Source organism: Tauraco erythrolophus, chromosome 2 (assembly GCF_009769465.1).
Source record: "Tauraco erythrolophus isolate bTauEry1 chromosome 2, bTauEry1.pri, whole genome shotgun sequence".
Classification (NCBI taxonomy): domain Eukaryota; kingdom Metazoa; phylum Chordata; class Aves; order Musophagiformes; family Musophagidae; genus Tauraco; species Tauraco erythrolophus.
Genome location: NC_141466.1, coordinates 119,581,474 through 119,600,600, shown reverse-complemented (window position 1 = coordinate 119,600,600; position 19,127 = coordinate 119,581,474). Strand labels below are relative to the sequence as shown.

The following is a 19,127-nucleotide window of genomic DNA, read 5'->3' as shown; positions in this document are numbered from 1 at the left end:
GCCACCAAGCACTTGGCACCTATGTGCAATTTTGGGGCCCCCCTCAATTTCAGGGGGCTGCTAGTAAAAGCCTTGAACCCTCTCTTGGCTCCCTCCTTTCTGTCAGAGCTCCCATCATGGAGAGCCCCTGCAAAGGGACCTCCTCCTATCCATGGTGGCATCACCTTCCAGCTCACAAAGCAGCCTCTCCATCTGGGGACATCTCTCCATTCAAAGCCTCTCTGTGACTGCGGGAGCTGCCAGGCCCCAGGAATCTGGAAGTTCTCACCATGAGCAGAGCCACCCCCAGCCTCCCAGGACCGTTTCTCCATCCTCTTCGTCCTCTTTATGGCCCTTTGCAACACTTGCTCCAGTATGTCTGTCTCTCTTGTACTGGGTGGCCCAGAACTGGACATGGCACTTCAGAGGTGGCCTCACCAGGGCCGAGGAGAGAGGAATGATCACCTCCCTCCACCTGCTGGCAGCACTCTCCCTAATGCAGCCTAGAAGGCTCTTGGCCGTTGTTGCCCCAAGGGTGCACTGCTACCTCTTGGCTTCCACCAGGAGACCTCCAGGGCCTTCTCTGCCAAGTTGCTTTCCAGCTGGTCAGTCAGCTTCTGGCATGTACTGTAGCAGGTTGTTTCAGCATTATCACCTGTAGTTCCCTGCATCCTGCTTGCCCTCCTTGAAGACAGCAGTGACACTTGTTTTCTGCCAGTTTCAGGCCACTGTCATGGAGAAAACTGGGGAGAGACTCCTTTTTTGCAGACCTTCAGACACAGTGGTGAAGAATCACCCAGGCATGCAGGTGTGAGTAGAAATGCTTTACTTCTTAACTGACAACTCTGTAATCTAAGAAACGCTAGTCATTTCAACACAGGGCTTTAAGAAACTGTCTTAGCTACAGCCAAGGAGGGATCAGGAGAGTGGTGGGAGCACTCTAGCTTTGCTGGAGAGGCTTGGCTCAGCCCCTGCATAGCAGACTGGAGCACTAGCACACACTGAAATTCTGTCCAGCTCTCTGCTGTTGACTAGGAAAACTAGCAGGTAGCAGGTAGAGAGAACATCAGCAAGCGACACTTCTCTGAGTCGTCAATAGGAGCATTGCAGGACCAATCTTTCCAAAGCTGGCTCTACCCTTAGTAATATGGATTTCCCTGTCTTCAGGAAGTCAGCATGGCTCCACAATCTCCTGCATCTGAGCTCTCCATAATTTCCTCTACATGGTTCAACTTGAGGACAGCTGGGTAGGCAGAACTGTGGGCTTCTTTCAGCCCACAGTGCTGTGCTGCAAAGGCAGCAACTGGAGGAGTGCTCGACCCACTGGGGAGCTCTGTGCTGCCCATCAAGCACAAACATGTGCCACCAACTTAAGCTGTAGAATTTGTGCCATGATTGGTGGCTAGGCAAAGAGCATTATTTGCTTGTAGCATCAGGTTTCCCTCTTCCTCCTGTTGGAGAGGAGCAATTTGAGAAACAGAAAGCTGTGGGTAACTGCCCTCGTAGCAGGCCTCTCTGCATTTCCAGAGGTACCGCTGCCTTCCTCGGCAGGGTGCAGTCTCTTGCTGTGTTCTGAGTCACTTCTTCTTGGCTTTTGCCGCCCTTTCAAGCACCTCCTCAAAGGAGGTGGCCCTGCCCTTGCCTTTTCTGATTTCTCTGCTGCTTTGAATATCCTTGTGCTCTCCAGAGACTTATCTTCCAGTGCTTTCCTAACCAATACTTTCTCTTGGCTTTTTTGGGTTCCTTCAGTGTCTCCTGCTCTTGATTCTGTACTTTGGGAGACTTGGTTGAGCTCAGCCAAACACAACTCTCATCCCTTCTCTTAGGGATAATGCTACTTAGGATCTGTACTCACTTGCTGTCCTTTGCTTTTCATCTGTCTTCGTCACCTCCAGGCAAGGCAGGTGAGTTCAGGTGTAGCTGCCTCTGGAGAACACAGGGTGGGGAGGAGATTGCCATCGATGGAGTCCAGCAGGCTGTGTCCTTGCCCCATGGCCTGTCTCTAGATCTCTTCAGATCATTCCAGACACACAGAAACCCTACGGAAGGTGTCCTTGCCCACAGGGATAGTTTCTACTATTGCTCTACCATAATCTTTGCTCATGCCTTGAGCTAAGAAATCTCAAATTCTTTCCCAACATTTACTCTTACTAGATATTCCTGTTCTTCCTGTATATACTCTCTTTGTAGAACCACATGGAGTTACTGACTGCTAAGAAATCCTGTGGCAGCACATTCCCTAAGCTGTTTTGCGTTATTCAGATTAAGTATTTGGTGACTGCAGATGGTTTGCCTATAACGGCAGCAGAAGTATGGTTTGTAGTGGACCCTTTGTGGAAAAATAACCAAGATGGGGGGAATGGAAGAACACTGCTCTGCAAAGTTCAGCTCACAAGCTGTAATATTAAAGCAGCTTTGAGGCGAGACACAGTTGCTGTTCCCAGGAATGTGGTTGACATGGACAAGGCCTGCCCTGGCCGAACAGAACGTACAGTATCCTTGAAATGGGGAGCAGAGTAGTACTAGGGTACCACAGCTCATCCCTGGTTGAGGGATAGAGAATGGTTGGCAAAAGGAACTGCACGGCTGTCAAAAAAGACAGATCGCAACTGTTGCCTCAACAAGGTGGTGAACAGAGTTAGGATGCCAAGACCTAGCCAGGCATTTACCTGGGCAATTTGGCCATGTTAATGTTTAACAAGTTGCAATATTCTTGTCCTTTAGATGAACTTTGCTCATTATAATATCATCATAATACCAAAACACACCTCCATCCCAAAAGCTACCCACCTCCGGGCTGCGACCGCCCCTCACTGAGCATGCACCCTGAATTTCTGCTTGTCTATGCCTTTGAATCAAAGCGAGGAAAATTTACAGCAATCCTGACAAAGATACAGTTGACTAGAGTCACTCGAGCTCCACCTGAAAGTATAAAAAATGGCTTTAAGTATAAAAAATGGGTGTTGGGGGAAGACCTCCATCGGAATGTCTGGGATCAGTCGATGGGCTGGACCTCTCTTCTCTCTCCCATTGGGACGCCTATTGGGTAAGAGCTCTGTGTTATACGCGCTTAGTTACTAACATCGTGCTAGCTAGTTGGTATTGATAAGTTGTGTTTTTGCAGTCAGTTCCTATCACTGGCTATCTTCAAATCTGTATCCTGTCATGAACATAAATAATAAAATTTGTCATATATATATATATATATATATATATACACAAATACAAGTTTCCGGAAACTTCATAATTGATACAGGGGATATAAGGGATTTGGCCTGGTGTGCTGCCTGTGAGGTCCCTGAATAGGTTAGACAAACTCCCTCTGACTTAGCGGGCTGCACAGAGGGATTTGTCCCAGTGAGAGGTCATAGGGAATGGTCTCTGTGGGAAGGGAGGGACCTCCCCCACACTGCTGGAGACTGACAATGAAGCAGAGATGTATCTGAAGTCCATGCAGAGCCCCACACCAGAGCATGCAACAGCTCCCTAAGAAGCCGTGACTCTGTGGGAAAAGCCTGCGCCGGAGCAATCTGATGGGTCAGGATTGCATCCTGTGGGAAGGACTCACTCTGGAGAAGTCTGTGGACTGTCCCATGAGGAGGGGATCCACTGGAGCAGGGGAAAAGAGTGTGGTAGGACTCCTCCTCCTTTAAGAAAAGAAGCAGCAGAAACAGCGTGTGATGAACTGACCTGCAGCTCCCCATTCCCTGTCCCCCTGCACCACTGGGGAGGAGGTAGAGCCGGGAAGAAGGGAGGGGTGGGGGTAAGACTTTTTTAAGATCTGGCTTTGCTTCTTGTTATCCTCTCAAGTAACTGGTAATCGCTTAAATTGATTTACATTCTGTGATTCTGTGATTTGTCCTCAAGCCAAGTCTGTTTTGCCTGGGACCTGGTCCCTGTTCTTATCTCCACCTTCAGGCTTTTTCTTACGTTATTCTCCTCTCCACCTCACTGAGGGGGAGGACTGAGTGAGTGACCTCCTGGTAGCTTAGCTGCTGGCTGAGATCAACCATGTCAAGGCAAATTTCTGAGGCAGCACCCATCTCTTTCAATAGGGAAGAAGGGCAAGTACCGATCTCAAATGAGAGAACCTCTTCATATTTTATAAATTATAAAATATATAATAGCAGCACAGAGAATATTACATAAAAAAAAAAAAAGAAAGATGATGTGGTGATTTCTGAATCTTAAAAACCTGATATCATGGGAGAGACCAAACAAGCACCTGTTTATACTCATACATAGTTAAGGAAGAGAAGCCTCTAGAAATGCTGAGAATAGCTTAAGGTCACCACAAGAAAATACTTACATGTCTTCTTTCTAGCACAGACAAAAAGCCAACTGGTGTTAAGACCCATGCCACAAAGACAGACTTAAGTAATTTTCCTTAGTCATCCTTCTCAGCAATTAACTTCAACTGGAGGCATCTCAGAGGATTTATGATGCCCGAGTCTGTTCCCCTTGTATCAAAGCCTGTTGGGCAGCTTGCAATTCCCTCTTCGCAGGATTGCACTGTCACTCCCAAGGAGCCCCATACAGCCTTTGCAGAGCCTGCTCTTGGAGTGACTACCACCCATGACATATTGTTACCAGGAAAAGCTCCTAACACATGGCTAACAATCCCCAATTGCAGCACTCAGTCTTCCCAATAAGATGTAGGAAACAAAACAAAATCAGAGGGACAAGAACAGTCTTTGCTGTTCAAAGCATGCAAGAGAAAAAAGTCTTTCGAAAAGCTTGCTGAAAATTTTAGCAATTATGATTTGGCCAAGAGAAAAGGTCTCAAATGTTAGGAGAAGCTTCCAGAGACATGACAGAGCACATATCAGCGCATTACACAGTACTTTCTGCTAGCTATCCATAACTGCTGAGATAGTTGAGGCTTGTATTTTAACAACTGCTTCCTGCTTTTTCATCCACTGCCTGGGATTAATTCATAATGCCATACTTCTCTTGAATCAACATGTTCCATCAGGTACAGAATCAGTCAGCAGCAAGTCAGAAGAAATGGACGCAAGACAGGTGCGATCACTTGTCCAAAGAGCCATTTTGCAGGAATTGCTTCACTTTTTCAACTCAGAGGAACACAGAAGGTACCCCAATAGATCAACCCAGCAGGAGCAGTGGAAGTCAAAACACATGAGCGTGGCTGCTTTCTGCAGTGCATTGCTGTTCTGCTCCCCAGTGGTATGGACAGCGCAGTCACCAGATATTGCTCATACTGGAGAGGCTGTTTTATTTGTTCTGTATTTGTCACCACTTGTTTCCAGTGTAGGACCCCCACACTGCTAAGGAAGCTCTGTAGCAAGCTAGCCTTGCCTGTGTGCACCCGTACAGATGACCCAAGGAGGGCATGCTTTCCCAGGTGGTATTGTAACATCCCCAGAAGGCTACAGAGCGAATGGGAGGGGGGCAATCACATCCAGAACTTTGATATGTCTGCCTTCTGCTTCAGAGAAAGTTTTGAAAGACAAAATAGTGGAAGGCGATGATCTCTGGCTATTCAGGGTTCGAGGCTAAGATTATCTGTGTCTCATTCCTGCCCCCACTGCTGAGTCTAACAGCCAAGGCTACTGCTAGTCTCTCATCCTGCTACCAGCCATGCCACTTCTTCATGCTCCAGAGTGTGCTGTGGATTAGCCTCTAGCCCTGGGCAGGGTCTCACAGCCCCTCCAGGCCCGTGCAGGTCAGCTGGTGTTCTTTCATTCACAACTGCCCCGTTTCCTTGTGTCCCGACGGCTCTTCACATCATGGAAATAGCTTACTGATGCCAGCCTCATCCTCCTGCTACCCCTGGCAATTGGCACCTCAGCAAGCCGGGTGTCCATTCCAAGTGCTGGTGCCAACAGTTGCAGTCACGTGCAGATCCATGACACCAGAGGGAATACCTCCCAGGTTTCTGCACTGGGACACACTCGAGCACGGCACCTCACACACGGCTCCGACGTGCCCCTGCTTTGTCCTGTGCTCCGCACCCACTGTGCCACAGCAGCCCCATCAGGACCGATGACCCGAGGTGCGCCGCACGGTCCTTGCGTGCACCGCCGACGCTCTCCCGCCCCGGAGAGAGGGGCACACGGTCACCCGCTGCCGCCTCTTGCACGCGTACCCCCGCCTCGCTTCCGGCCGCCGACAAAATGGCAGCCAGCGCTTTGCCCGCGGTAAAGATGGCGCCGCGGCCCCTTTGAAGTGCGGGCGAGCGGCGCCCTTGTTGCGATCCGTTCCGGAGGCGGGGACTGGCGGGGCAGGGCAGGGCGGGGCGCGGCGCGGCGCGGCGGCGGCAGCGGCAGCGGCAGCAGCAGCAGCGTAGGGCAGGGCGAGGGGGGGCTGAGCGCGGCGCCGCTCCTGCCGTCTCCGCCGCTCCTGGTCGCCGCCGCCGCCTCGGCATGAGGAAGCGCAACGAGTCGGTCACGGTGGAGCATGAGCGCGCCGCCGCCGCGCCCGCGCCCCTCGACAAGGGCTGCAGCCTGAGGCACAGCCTGCGCCTGCCCGCCGCCGCCGACACGGGCATGAAGCGACCGCTAGGCAGGTGAGCGCGGTCGCAGTGGCGTCCCCGCGCCCGGCTTTGTTGCCCCCCGCGTCTCCAGCCGCTGCTGAGCGCGCCGCCCTGTGCAGGAGGGACCCCCGGCCTCGGCCCCCTCGCCATCCGCGGCGGCCGCTGCACCGTCTGCCCCCTCCTCAGCGGGGTTCTGCCGGCGAGTGGGGCCTCGACATCTCCTAAGCCCGGTGGCGGGGGCGGCGGGGAGGCGGTGGTAGCGGGGCTGTGTTTCGCAAGGAGAGGGAAAGGGCCTTCCCCCCGCGCCCTCCCTCCCTCCCCGCTCCCAGCACCGCAGCAGCCGATGGCCGAAGAGCCCACGGGGGCAGACGGGTACGTGGGAATTCGGGATGTTTCCCACCTCGGTTACACTTCCCTGTCTTCTGTGTCCTGGGTGAGGGGCTGCCATCCCCTCGGATGCTTTCGAGCTCTCGGTGCAAAGAACTAATTAGAGAATGAGGTGGTAGCGGGTCCTGCAGACCCAAATCTGGGCAGCAAAGGACGGAAGGATTTGTTTTTTCATTCCTGAGCGTTCCTTTGTCCAGCCTCCTTTGGTACAGGCAGGCGTTTGCCCGAAAAAAAAACGATTAGCAAAAAACCACCTCCCATCAGAGGGTGTATATGGAGGAGCAGGTAGGATGTCTGAACTTTTTTTTTTTTTTTTTTGGAAGAAGCTGCTTCCTGCCAAAGTGATCTCTTTCCTACAAATGAATCCGATTTAGATGTCGATAGGAGAAGCTTATGTGCATAACTACTGAAAAGAGTTTAGCTGTGGCGTTCTGCTATCTATGTTAACGTTTTAAACCTTATTTATGCTGGGAAAATTTCGTGTTCCTCTGTGAAAAAATAAATTTTGTAACAATAGAATGTGTTTATAGGCTGGAACCTTCTTCGTGCAAGATCTCTGGGGAATGCAATACACAATGAAGACCAACTCCTGGCTAGGGAGGAAAAGACGCAACCTTTGGTTTCATCTATTCCAGTACAGTGCTTTTCTTTGACTGTGTTTTGTAAGCGTGAAGAATATTTAATGATCAAAATAGCTGTGTGGCTTGGGTAGCTGAAGCCAAATTGCTGTGCTTCAGGAATACAGCAGCCTGTTACAAAAAAAAAAAAAAAAAGAAAAAGCATGTTTCTCAGTGGATTTCTAGAAAATGAGGGAATGTGGCTGTTTCTCTGGTAAATTTTCTGAATTTTTTTCTGTTCTCATAGACAAAATTAGCATTTGAAAATAACTTTTTCCTTTTCATGACATGGATTTTGCTCATGTGGAAAGACAGAGTTTTAAAATGTTATTTCTCTTATTGGGTAATAGCTATTCAGTTTTGCACCCTGGAGGTAAACCTTTGGGATGTTGTCCGCACTATGTTCGTGTTATGACAAGCTTTTGGTAATTGAAGATGGTGCTGGGTTGATCTCTCCATTTCAGTGACTGTGCAATAGGTCAGACTCTGTCAGTGCTCTGCTTCTATAACATTTAAAAATGCAGAATGTTTATTCTGTTTGTCCAAGTGGGTAACTTTAAGATCAGTGGTAATCAAATGATGGCTTGTTAACTTCTTCAACATTACGAATGGTGTTCAAGTACTTTTTACTGAAGTGCAAATGCGCCTTCAGTGATGAGGACTGAGCGAGCCCTAAGAGCACATAGCACAGGCTGTAGGCTTGATCTGACAGGCAGGTGCTTTGTGGAAACTAGACATGGCACAGCTATTAGATAGACAGTATTGTTACAGGCAAACTAAAAGCAGGGAAAACACATCCCATCTGTGGAAAGTTTTCTTTTATTTATTTCTCCATTTGTGCATTTAAAAGTGGTCAGTAGGCAAATTTTCCTCCATTTTGAGCCTTTGAAGCCTATTTCACAAATCCCTCAAGTCTTACATGTGTTTTGGGCTGCTTTTTTTTTTTTTTTTTTTTGAGAGAGAGAGAGGGGGTGTGGGGGGGGTCAGGTACTGTATTCCATACAGCAGTGTTTCTCAAACTCTTGACATTGTGGGAGAGCCTTATGTATTTGGAACTCCCTTTTCCACATCATAAGAATTTTCTTTTTTTTTAAGGGTCCTGTATATCATCCTGTGCAGCATTGCCAAAATGATGTGTTTGTGTCTATGTTTAGCCCCTACCAGGGTTAAACAGTAGCCAGCTGTTCTATTACCCAATGACCCCTCCCCACTCAAGAAAGGGAATTGGGAAAAGGAAGGAAGACCCATGGGTTGAGATAAGAACTATTTAATAATTGAAATAAAAGAAAATGAAAACTAATAATAATATATACAGACAGGTGATGTACAGTGCAGTTGCTCACCACTGTTTGACCAATGTTCAGCCTGTTCCTGGCTAGTGATCCTGGAGCACGAAAATCCTGAAACCGCCATCCCAGAGGAGAGGGAGTAGGCCTCAGAGCAGAATGACAGGCAAGACCCTCCAGGGATGGCGACCATCAAGAAGGAGAGACCACCCCCAACAAACTTTCCAATTTATAATGAGCATGATGTTCCATGGTATGGAATACCTATTTGCCAATTTAGATGTCAATTGCCCTGGCGAGACCCCACCAGGTTCTAGGACATCTGGGTCCTCAGCAAAAACAAGTTGAAAAGTCTTTGATCACTGTGGATACCTGCATACCAACTGGCTACAAACTAAAACAAAGTGTCTTACCATCTTTGTTCTCACCCAATCGGGTGCTGCAGTCTTAGTAAAAATGCATCTTACTTGAGAAGTGCAGCTTTTCTGAACAGAAAATTTATTCTATGATTCTATCTCAGCCATAGGGACAGTTGGTAAGTGTGTAAAAGTGCAAAGTGGAACAATCACTCACTTACATACTTCTGTTGGTTTTTTTTCTTTTCTGCTGTCCTGGGTCGGGTTGTCTGCCTTTCTTGTTGACTTTTAATGGACCTCCTTGAGTTCCTCACCTTGTGAGCCTTCAGACAGTGGTTTGCAGGCAAGATGTCCGGGTCTGCCAATACCTTCTGGTTATATTTTCTATGGGATAACAAATACACTTCTCAAGTCTGAATCTGAGCATGCAGAAATGGGAGGTCCAGGCAGAAGAAGGTACGATGCTCAGAGATAAGGCGTTGTGGTTCAAAACAACCATCCTGAGTCAGGTCAGACAGCTTTCTAGCTCTGTATCCCCCGCTTTGGCTGCAGACAGCAGTGGGTGTTTAAGGAAGAACGTGAGGAGTGTATGTATATCGTGGTCCTCCCTTGGGGGGATATACCCTGACCGTGGCTAACAAGTTGCTGTACGAGTGTGTAGATCTTCATATTTTAATGTGCAAAGTCATGCTGTTATTGCAACATTCCTTATACATCCTGGATATAAAATCAGTGTTTGATTATGTTGTTGTTTTCAGAGTGTTACATCAGTTTTACTCCCCAGCTTGCAGAAAGTGTAAGGAGGTGAAAACTCTGCTGCAAGGTTGCTGGGGTGGTGGAGGTGGCATAATATATGGAATTGGGGATTTGTACCACAGCAGACTATTCTTAGCAGTGTGCTCATTGATGAAATAATTAAAATCAGCACTTCTGATGGCTGTGAATTCTGTGTTCAGTGGAGGTGAGGCTGTCTTCATTTCATGCTGCTGTTATTTGGTCTCTCTGCAGACTTGGGAAAACATCACGTATGTTTGGCTTCAGTATGTGGGTTTCCATCTTTTCTTTTTAAATGATGCAAACCACTGGTTAGAAAAGCAAGCTGCCCCCCCTGTGGCCTGAAGTGGCTGTGTAGTTCTGTGGCCAAGGGCTAGTCATGAGGCAGATCCCATGGGTCCGGGGCTGCAGAGGCAGTGATGTTTGTAATTGCAGCAGTGACCAGGGCTCTGGAGCAGCAGCAGAGTTTGTGCGTGCACTTCCTCAGCTGGACTCTTTCTGCTCACGTCCAGTTCCTCAGCAAAGGCCAAACAGCGCTGTAACGGTAAATGCAAGCAATGTTTGTAGAATACAGTATTGACTTACCCACACCAGCTTATGCTTGCAGCAGTATTTTTGAGTTTTACTAGCACTGTCTTTGTCCCTCTGTTTTGGTTCAATTGTGTCATCACACTGGGCTCATTCATCCAGGAGCTGAAGCTCATTCTGAAGAGGTGGCTGTGTGTTTGAACTGCTCTGTAACAGAAAATATGTAACGGAGATGCATATCTGATAAATAAGATTCATGTGGCTTCGGCTAGTGCATTCTGTAGTTGGTGTGGCTTTTCTTAAGTGATTTACAAACAGAAGGGAACAAATACAGACGTTTCTGGTTTTCTTCTATAGGTAGCACTAAAATACAATACGATGGTTATCTAAGAACTTTACCAGTAGCTATTTTAAAAGTATGTGAATGATTTGGTTTTTAAAGGAATGAAGGTGTTTTGTCTATTAAATGCAAAAATACAGTACTAAAGAAGCAGCATACAGTGCTTCATTTTCCTGGTATGTGTGTTTTGTGTGGATGACCATTCCTCTAATATTTATGTTATGATGCATTTTCCATGTGACAGTGTTCAAGTGCTAGATGCTAGTAGGTGACATTGTGTTTTGGGTAGTTGCTCTGACTTGTTTTTGTGGTCGGTAGCTCTGATGTTCTGAAGAAACGTGTTTGAGCAGCCTTAGATACAGAAAATAAGAGAGCTCAGAGAATAAAGAAAATCAAGTGACCTTACTACTGGCATTGATATCAAAGTAAATTCTCCTATCTCATTTCTGCTGAACCCTGATCCTGGTGGCAACAGTCACATATGTATGTGGCCTAGTCCTTATCTGTGCCTCATTAATCCAAATCAACAGTCAGACTATGGACCTGAAGTATGAGTTTTGCCATTCCTTATTCTCCTACAAACACTTGTTTGCCGCCAGTGCTAAAACTTATTTATGTCTCTGTGCATGCTGTGAAGCAGTAAAGAGCTGCAAGTCCCATGTCTGTAAGCTGTATACCTTGATACTTTTGTCTTCCTGCTTTTCTGGAGAAGCCTACTGTCCCTCAGGCTGTCTCTTAAGTTATCTCAGCTATCATCGCTCCTAGCGACCCCCTGTTCCTGGCACAGGTCCCTGCAAGGTGCGTTTTTGGCACCGTGCGTTTTTGGCACCACTCCCCGGCTGTCCAGCCTGTGTATCCCACAAGCTAGATCTCTCTTTGTCTGAATATGTAACAGTTTGGTGTAAATTCAGTTACACTGTAGTCAGCCATATTTGCTGTCTTGCTTACTGTGTGCAGCTTTCTCAGTTAATGCTTTCTCTTAAAAGGCAGAAGGCTGCTTTTATGGTACCCTTTCCTGGGTGTTTTGTGAAAATACAGTGAGATGCTGACAGCAAAAGGCTGCAGCAGTCCGCTGGTCTCTCTCTCTGATGCGGCTGGATTTTACTGGAACGGCAAGTGTGCTCAGGCATGTCGAATGCGATGTGTGGTGACCCTTGGTGCCATCCTGCCCTTGCAGCTGAAGCACTCCATGCTTTCCTGTGTCTCTGGATTTAAGCAGTAGTATCTTTCTTCTGACAGAAAACTTGGTCATCTCTGTTATCTGTCTTCCCCTCACTGATATCTCTAGGCCTAGCCTCTTTTTTCCTGGTGTTACTTTGTCTAGGAGCATTTGCACAGTCTTTTATGATTATTCCAGTCTGCTCACTGTAGCAGAGATGACAAACTTTTGAATTGTTCTGCAAGTTTTCATCAGTGTCTTCCTTAAGATTTTTGTTTTTCCAAGTGAGTTTTATGCCATTGTATCTCTTCAGTTGCTGTCTTCTGTTAAACCAGTTATTTGTTAGTGCTCTTTAAGGAGAAAAGGTGCTGCTTCCGTAGGGATGTTTCATCAGTCATGCAGCTTTTTCACCAATTCCACCTTCCTACTGGACAGCTGCTGTTATTTCAGTTGTTCTTGATAGCTGTTCTTGAGCGAAGTTCACAAAGGAGCAGTGAAAAAAAAAAAAGTTTCCAGCCGTTTGCCTGTGCTTTTTTCCATAGTAAGTACAGGTTGAACACACTGTTTCTCATTTGTGTAAAATGTGTAACAACAGCTTGCTCTGTGTGGGGATTTTTTTTTTTTGGTAGTGTGGGTTTTGTTTTTATTTTTTTTTTTGGTTACAGTTCTCTTGAAGAGGATGCACAGTAATATTTTGCTCAAATCTGTCAAAAATGGGATTGTATAATTACTTCCACGCATCCGACACTCTGTCTTTTTTTTTTATGAATGGAAGCTCAGTGGCTGTTTCTAACTCCATGTTTGTCTCCTGTGTTATCAGCCATTTTGGCAGCTTATTGGCTGAGTGAGTGCCTCTGAACTGCTCCCAAGTTACTCAGTTTGAGGAATTAGGTGTTCGGATTTCTCTTTCCTTGTGCTCATCTTCTCCCCCCTCTTTCTCAAAGACGTATAATTCTTCAATAAAAATAGCAAGACTCCTTGCAATTTGGGGAGTTATTAGTTTTATTAGTGTGTTTTTATTTTTTTAAAAGTCTTAGTGCTGTATGAGGCCATGGTATTGGTGTGTACCTGACAGTTCTGTGCCTCAGTGTGTTACTGTTAAAGCCTATCTGCTTTCACCATGCTCATCACTGACTTTGGTTTTTGTGTTAGAGGCCTGGTTTATTCTCTCAAGCATCTCTCGAGTTTCCTATCATTGTCCTACAGGCCTGTCTGTATGACCTAAAATTTCTTTCCTTGAATCCAACTTTCCCATGAGTCTCTCTGGATTTTCTGCAATAGAGCACAGCGTTTTTCTGCTGCATCTCCTCTGTGCTATGTCATCCTACAGTCTCATATTCTCTGAGTAGTTTTCTCCAATCTCCATATTTCTCATGGACAGATCTGCTTGAACATGCTTGCTTCAGACTGAAGGCAGTTTATCCTCTAGTTATAACTGAGTTTTGTGTCGGGATCTCCTTGAATTCCTTATTTCATTGTGGTGCCATACTCCTGACATGGTGCATGCCCATGGGTTCAGTTGCTCTGCTTCGATTGCTTATGCCTGAATTAATAACTACTGCAGTGTTATTAATAGCTACTACTTTGGAATTCCTACAAAGTCCTTTTCTGCTTAGGAGCTGTATGAATTGCAGACCTCTGCTTGTTTCAATATACCTAAACTTCCTAACATATGGGTGGCTCTGGGTAACTCCTGGGACAAACAGGACTTTACAGAGACACCCTCACTCCAGAGGTGACTAGAGGGACGAGGGTCTTCTCAGTGCTGTCACAATCTTTTCTGTCCTTTCTTCTCAACTGGTCACTACCGGTTCTTTTGGGCATACCAGTGAGTATAATCGTAGGCTGGGTTGTCAGCCAGTGTGATGCTGTGCTCTAGGATGACCAGCTAAACTGAGCTTCTAACATCAGCACAAGTCCTCGATTGCTATATATGCTTTTCCCTCTAGATATCCTTTTTTCCTCTGGTATCCCTGTGTCTATTTCCAGCCCATTTTCACTTACACAGAGGATCAATGGTCTACTTACGACAAGCTAATTTTTTGAGGGTGACTTGCTTTCGTGCTATGAATGGCATGTAGTTGCAGAGCCAGGAATCCAGTTCTCTGAAAATGCTGTCACAGGTCATCACAGTGAGTCTGTACGTTTTCTCCAGGATGAAACAGATATGTGGGGTTGTTTTGGTGAAAACAACATTGTGGTGTTTTCCTTAAAACTAATGATGGTGGCATCGTTTCCTCTCCAGAATCCTCGGTTGTGGTATGTGCAAGAGGTCCAGTATACCCAAGCAGGACTTCTGCTGTGGATTATAAGTCCTGCCTGCTGAGTTCAGTTTGCTTTGAAAGGCACCTTGATGTCCTTTTGGGAGGCTACAGCTAAGTTACTTTTGCCTTCCAGCCCTGAAGGGCAGATCGATTATTTTGGTAATCATGCCAGGATGTGAAATCAGTAAATAGACTTCTACTGCCATTCCCCTACAAACCCCTGGGTTTAGGAAACTCTGGGAGTAGCTGTACTGTAAGTGTCATGTTGCTGTTACAGTATTGGACAGCTTCTGGCATCAAGAGTGAGTGATTGTGAGCAAGGGAGATTCACTAAAGCTGTAATGTGAGAGTGCTGTGTTAATGTGGCTGTGACTGAATCGGTACCACGAGAAGGTTAAAACAAAATACTTCTGGTGTATTAAAAGGGTAACAGGAGACCTAGGAGGTGTTAAAGTAATTAGCCTGAGGTGGAGCCTGTGCAATTTTAATGGTAAGAGTTAATTTGTGATTTAATGGAAGAAGATTTAGCAGCTAAATACATATACTAATGAAAATAGATCTGCCCTGTGGAAGGGAGGTCTCAAGTGTAAAATGTGACAGGCTTGTCAAGATTACAGCCTGGCTGATGAAAGCATCGGTCTTAAAATTGTTTCTTCAAAGCACTCAAATTTGTACTGTAATTTGTTTGTTTTGTTGAAAGGGCTTGCATTGCTAATGGAGAGCATGTTATCTGTATTGAAAACTGGCTCAGTGGAGAGAGAAACAACTGGGGAGTTACCTTGGGATTGATGCTTGGGCTCAAGGGTGCGTAATTTTGTATATCAAGCATCCAGGCGATGAGACAATTACTGTTGGTAAAACCGGGAGGAGAGAATTGATGAGGGCTGATGAATAGGGCAGTTGGCAGTCTGGCGAAATAGCTGGAAGTTCACCAGAACACAGGTTAAATGTGGCTGGCTGCAAGGCAGGACTGTGTAGAGGTTGCAAGGGTGGGACAGGAACTGTGACAGAGTGAAATTGTTCTAGGTAATCACCTCTGCGAGCTGCCATGTGTCCTTTCGCACAGACCTGGCACGAGTCACACCTATCCAGGAGCAAGGCTGCGATCCAGGCTTTGTGGTTTTGCCTTGCTTGACATACTTCTGACTTTCTCAAAGCAGTAAGTGCTGGTAAAACAGTGCAACACAGCTTCAGAAATCTGCCTCTTCCTTATTGAAGGCAGTTTAAACTTGTCAACAGAATTTCCTAATTTTAGGCTGTATTAAGTGCCTTGATCATTTAAAGTATGACTATTGAACTGAACCAACAGGAAGGATGTCTGTGTTTACTTTCCAAATCAAAGTGTGTGTTTAACCCAGATTTATTTCAACATTGTAACTCTTACTCTGAGTAGTAGAGGAATAAAAAAAGATTGTTAGACTAGAAAATACACTTTTAAAACACAAACACTTGAAAATATTGGAGATAGTCCCACTGCTGCCCTTTCCTTGTTCAAAACAAACCCATTGAATAATAAGTGAAATTAGGTCATGTGGAGCCTTGTCTGTTGTTACTAAACGTGTGCAGAATAAAGGACTTGATGTGGCATAACTGAAAAAGAAAACCTTTTTGGAAGAGTACTTTTCAGCGTGGCATATGCAAATTGGGACAGAGAACAGTAAATGCGTTTACTCTGTCTAGAGGCTGATTTACCTTCCCCTGGCAGTAAAGCTTTCCCTGGGGTCACTTTTCTGAGATAGAGAAGCCTACACAAATGAGAATGATGTAACTGGAGCTTTGGAGTCAGCGCTTCCAGGTTGCAGCATCTCAGCTTGTGGAGGAAAGTGTGTCCAAGGTGTTTAAGAATTGAATAGAGCTTTAGACATCCTTGGCATTCCCAGCAAGGGAAGCCTGGCTCTGTTTCCTCCCCTAAAGCAGTCCTATCTCACATGTTGTAAAGATTTGATTGGTTTCAGAGTAGCTTTAGGAAGCAGGAGTAAAGCTGACAATGTCAGTTTTATAGTGCTGAATGTGAAAACTGTGAATTGGACACAGTCATTGGAAATATCCCATTCTCTTATTCTTGCAAATTCAGCAGAAATGCAGTGAATAACCTTTTATTTCAGTTTCTGATTGCTTTGTACTGTCTCTAGTAAAGGGTTCTTTTCCTCTTTTGGCTATGAGAGTAGGGACCACATTTTACTTTAAACTTTGTGGCAGGCTGATGTACAATGCTGCAAAATGTTTCATCTCTGTGCAGTTAAGTAGAAACTCCAACACCTGCACTTCACCACCTGCTTTTCCCCTTCTTTGAGTATGTGTTTTCTGGCTTGGCTCTTCAGAGTTTTGTAGTATTAGCGAAGGCTCTGGTTTTAATTGTCATTAATTTTTCAAGCCTTGCCCTTGTGGAGTTTTTTCCTCAACAAGATGATAGCTAAAGCTGGAATCTCCCGATAAAGCACATAGGAAAGAAGGAATGGATTAATCTTCCTGACTGCATGCAAAATAACCCCCTCTTCAAGGTATGTCAGAGGCTGACAGCAGCTCTGTGTCCGTTCATACATCTGTTCTTTAACCATGGCTGTTGCTTTGTGGCCATGCACTGTTGTTAAGCCTCCCTTTTTAAACAGGTCGCAATGACAGAGGGCACTGTGACTGCCAGCTAAATGTAACTGTGCTCAGCTGACGGTCAGCATATGTAATGTTTTGGCATTGTTTAATGTTCTTGTTTGCTTGTATGCTTCTAACAGGGAACTGTTGGTTCCTTCTAATCAAAACGCATTTCTAATGATGTGTTCTGCATCTAGAAAGTGGCAGTATCACTGCTAACACAAAAGCTTCTGATCTTTGCCAGCAAAAGCAGAGCTGTCTCTATTGTGCAAATACAAAGACCATCTTCATGCATTTAAAAGGAAAAAGGTCTACAATACACAAATGAGACTTTTTCTTAGGTGGTTTAAAAGAGAGCCAGAGCCTGCCAGTAGTGTTAATTCTCAAGCTGTGTGGCCGGTGGCTGTCTCCCAAAAACTGTTGTGTGAAAAGATTTCATGTTCGCCAAGTTGTGCAGCTTAGAAATAGACATGTTCTTGCATGTGTATCAATAGAAACAAAGTATGAATCTATGTGTTCCTGTTATTGCTTCAAGGATAACACACACATGGAAGTCTGGTGGATTTACAGCATGTGAACAGATTTTAAGTGATGGTAGGGGAACTGGCTTGGATGTACTGCATGCTTTTTTCAGTCATGGTATGCATTGTACAGGCAAGTGACTTTATGTTAGACATCAGTTAGGAACTGCGGTGGAGGATTATGTGCTTAAATTCATTCTGCTCTTGAACCTTTGCTTGTGCACCCCAATATTCCTCCTCCTGAAGCAGAGTGTGGTAGAGAGAAATGAGCTGTACTGCTTCAATAAAAATCCGACTCAGCTGGTCTCAAGCTCCTGGTTTGCGCTTCCGGTGCTGTTTCAATCTTTTCATGTTTATGTTCTGTTTTTTGGTCTCTCATTTGTAGACAGCTCATGTACAAGTGAGAGGGCTGTGCCTTTAATACAAAGCAGCTGTCAGCTGTGAAATGAGTGGAAAACTCAAGAATTCAATAAACACTGTGGAGGGGGTGTACTTGCACCACAGTAGTATCTCTATGCCAAGCTCGACTATAATCTAGTGTGGGTGACTTTAGATTTGATTAGTGTCAGCAGCATTGCTGGGGAGCTCTGGAGAAAGCGTATTCTTAGAATTCAAACAAATGATTCATTCTGGAAAGGTTCTGGTGCAAACTAAGTGGCTGTTGCAGAAGATGCATTCAAGGCATGTCAACAACCTTAATACCCTAATCCCCAAGCCTGCTTTTCTGTTCCAAAAGTCAATTGTTCAATTGCCTAGGGTATAATTATTCATTGTTTGCTACATACTTAAAATAACAGAAGCATCTATTCCTTTCTTCTTCAAACACAGCCTTCAGGTTAATCTTGTCACACAATTCGCACTAATGCTAATACCATTTTTACTTAAATATTGAGAAGTAGCAGAGCTGTTGCTTGGGCCATGCTGTCAGTATGCATTTTAAATCAGTCAGTGCCGTATTGTGGAGTGTTCAGCTCCTTCTTGTCTCCTGGTCTGTGACACACGTAGCTTTCACACAATTAGAATATAAGTTATCAAGAGGAATGTTCCAAGCTCCTGTCCCTCAAAGGAAGTGCCAGTACTTACAGTGGTTTAATTAGACAAGCATTGGTGTTGCTGCCTTTCTGGGCAGTCAGCTCAGGTGAGGGTTGTGAAGAGGGGGGCCCAAGGCATGGCATGGGTTGCTGGAGGGGAAAAAGTTGGATGTAGCTCCAGTGTCGCTGTCCTGTGGGGTGTGCAAATGCTTGCGTGAGCCTTTCCCTGCCTTACTTAATTTGCTCTACTTTTTGCAAACGTGTTTCATTGCTAGAGGCCCATACATTACCTGAAGGCAGCTCTGTTATTTCTGCTTGTTAACATTGTACATTAACTTGCCTTTCCCTTGCTCTATGGACTTAATATTTTTTCCTGCTGTGCTCTGAGTCCTTACATGACCCTCATTGCTATCGATCGACTGATCAGCGGTGCCTTCCTCTTCCCCTTACCTTGAGTGCTGATGCCATATTTCCCCTTCTTGCTGTACCGAGGTCTTGATTCTTGCAGGTCCTACCCAAGATCTTTCCCTTTTCCACAAGTTGAAATGTGATTATTAAGGTCTCAATAGCTGGAGCTTGCTGGCCCCTTCTGAAAAACCCAATTTATTGGGATGCTTTCCTTTCCTTTGCAGTTATCTCTTGGAGAGACAGACCTGAGTTCCTGTAAATGGCTAGATAGCTTCCTGCTTGCTGTTTATAGAATCATAGAATGGTTTGGGTTGGAAGGGACCTCAAAGATCATCTAGTTCCAACCCCCCTGCCATGGGCAGGGACACTTTCCGCTAGATCAGGTTGCCCAA

General features: G+C 45.7%; 1 protein-coding gene across 2 annotated transcripts in view; it reads left to right on the top strand.

Moving 5' to 3' along the window:
• The first annotated feature begins 6,365 nt into the window (after positions 1-6,365).
• ABHD12 (abhydrolase domain containing 12, lysophospholipase) overlaps positions 6,366-19,127 on the top strand; it is a 56,342-nt gene continuing 43,580 nt past the window's right edge. Inside the window, exons 1-3 of one of the 2 annotated variants that reach the window (XM_086631795.1) lie at positions 6,366-6,508; positions 6,805-6,839; positions 9,110-9,116. In XM_086631795.1, the coding sequence (XP_086487921.1) occupies positions 6,366-6,508; positions 6,805-6,839; positions 9,110-9,116 (185 nt within the window). The remainder of the gene's footprint in view (positions 6,509-6,804; positions 6,840-9,109; positions 9,117-19,127) is intronic. The other variant, XM_086631794.1, reaches the window with a different exon arrangement.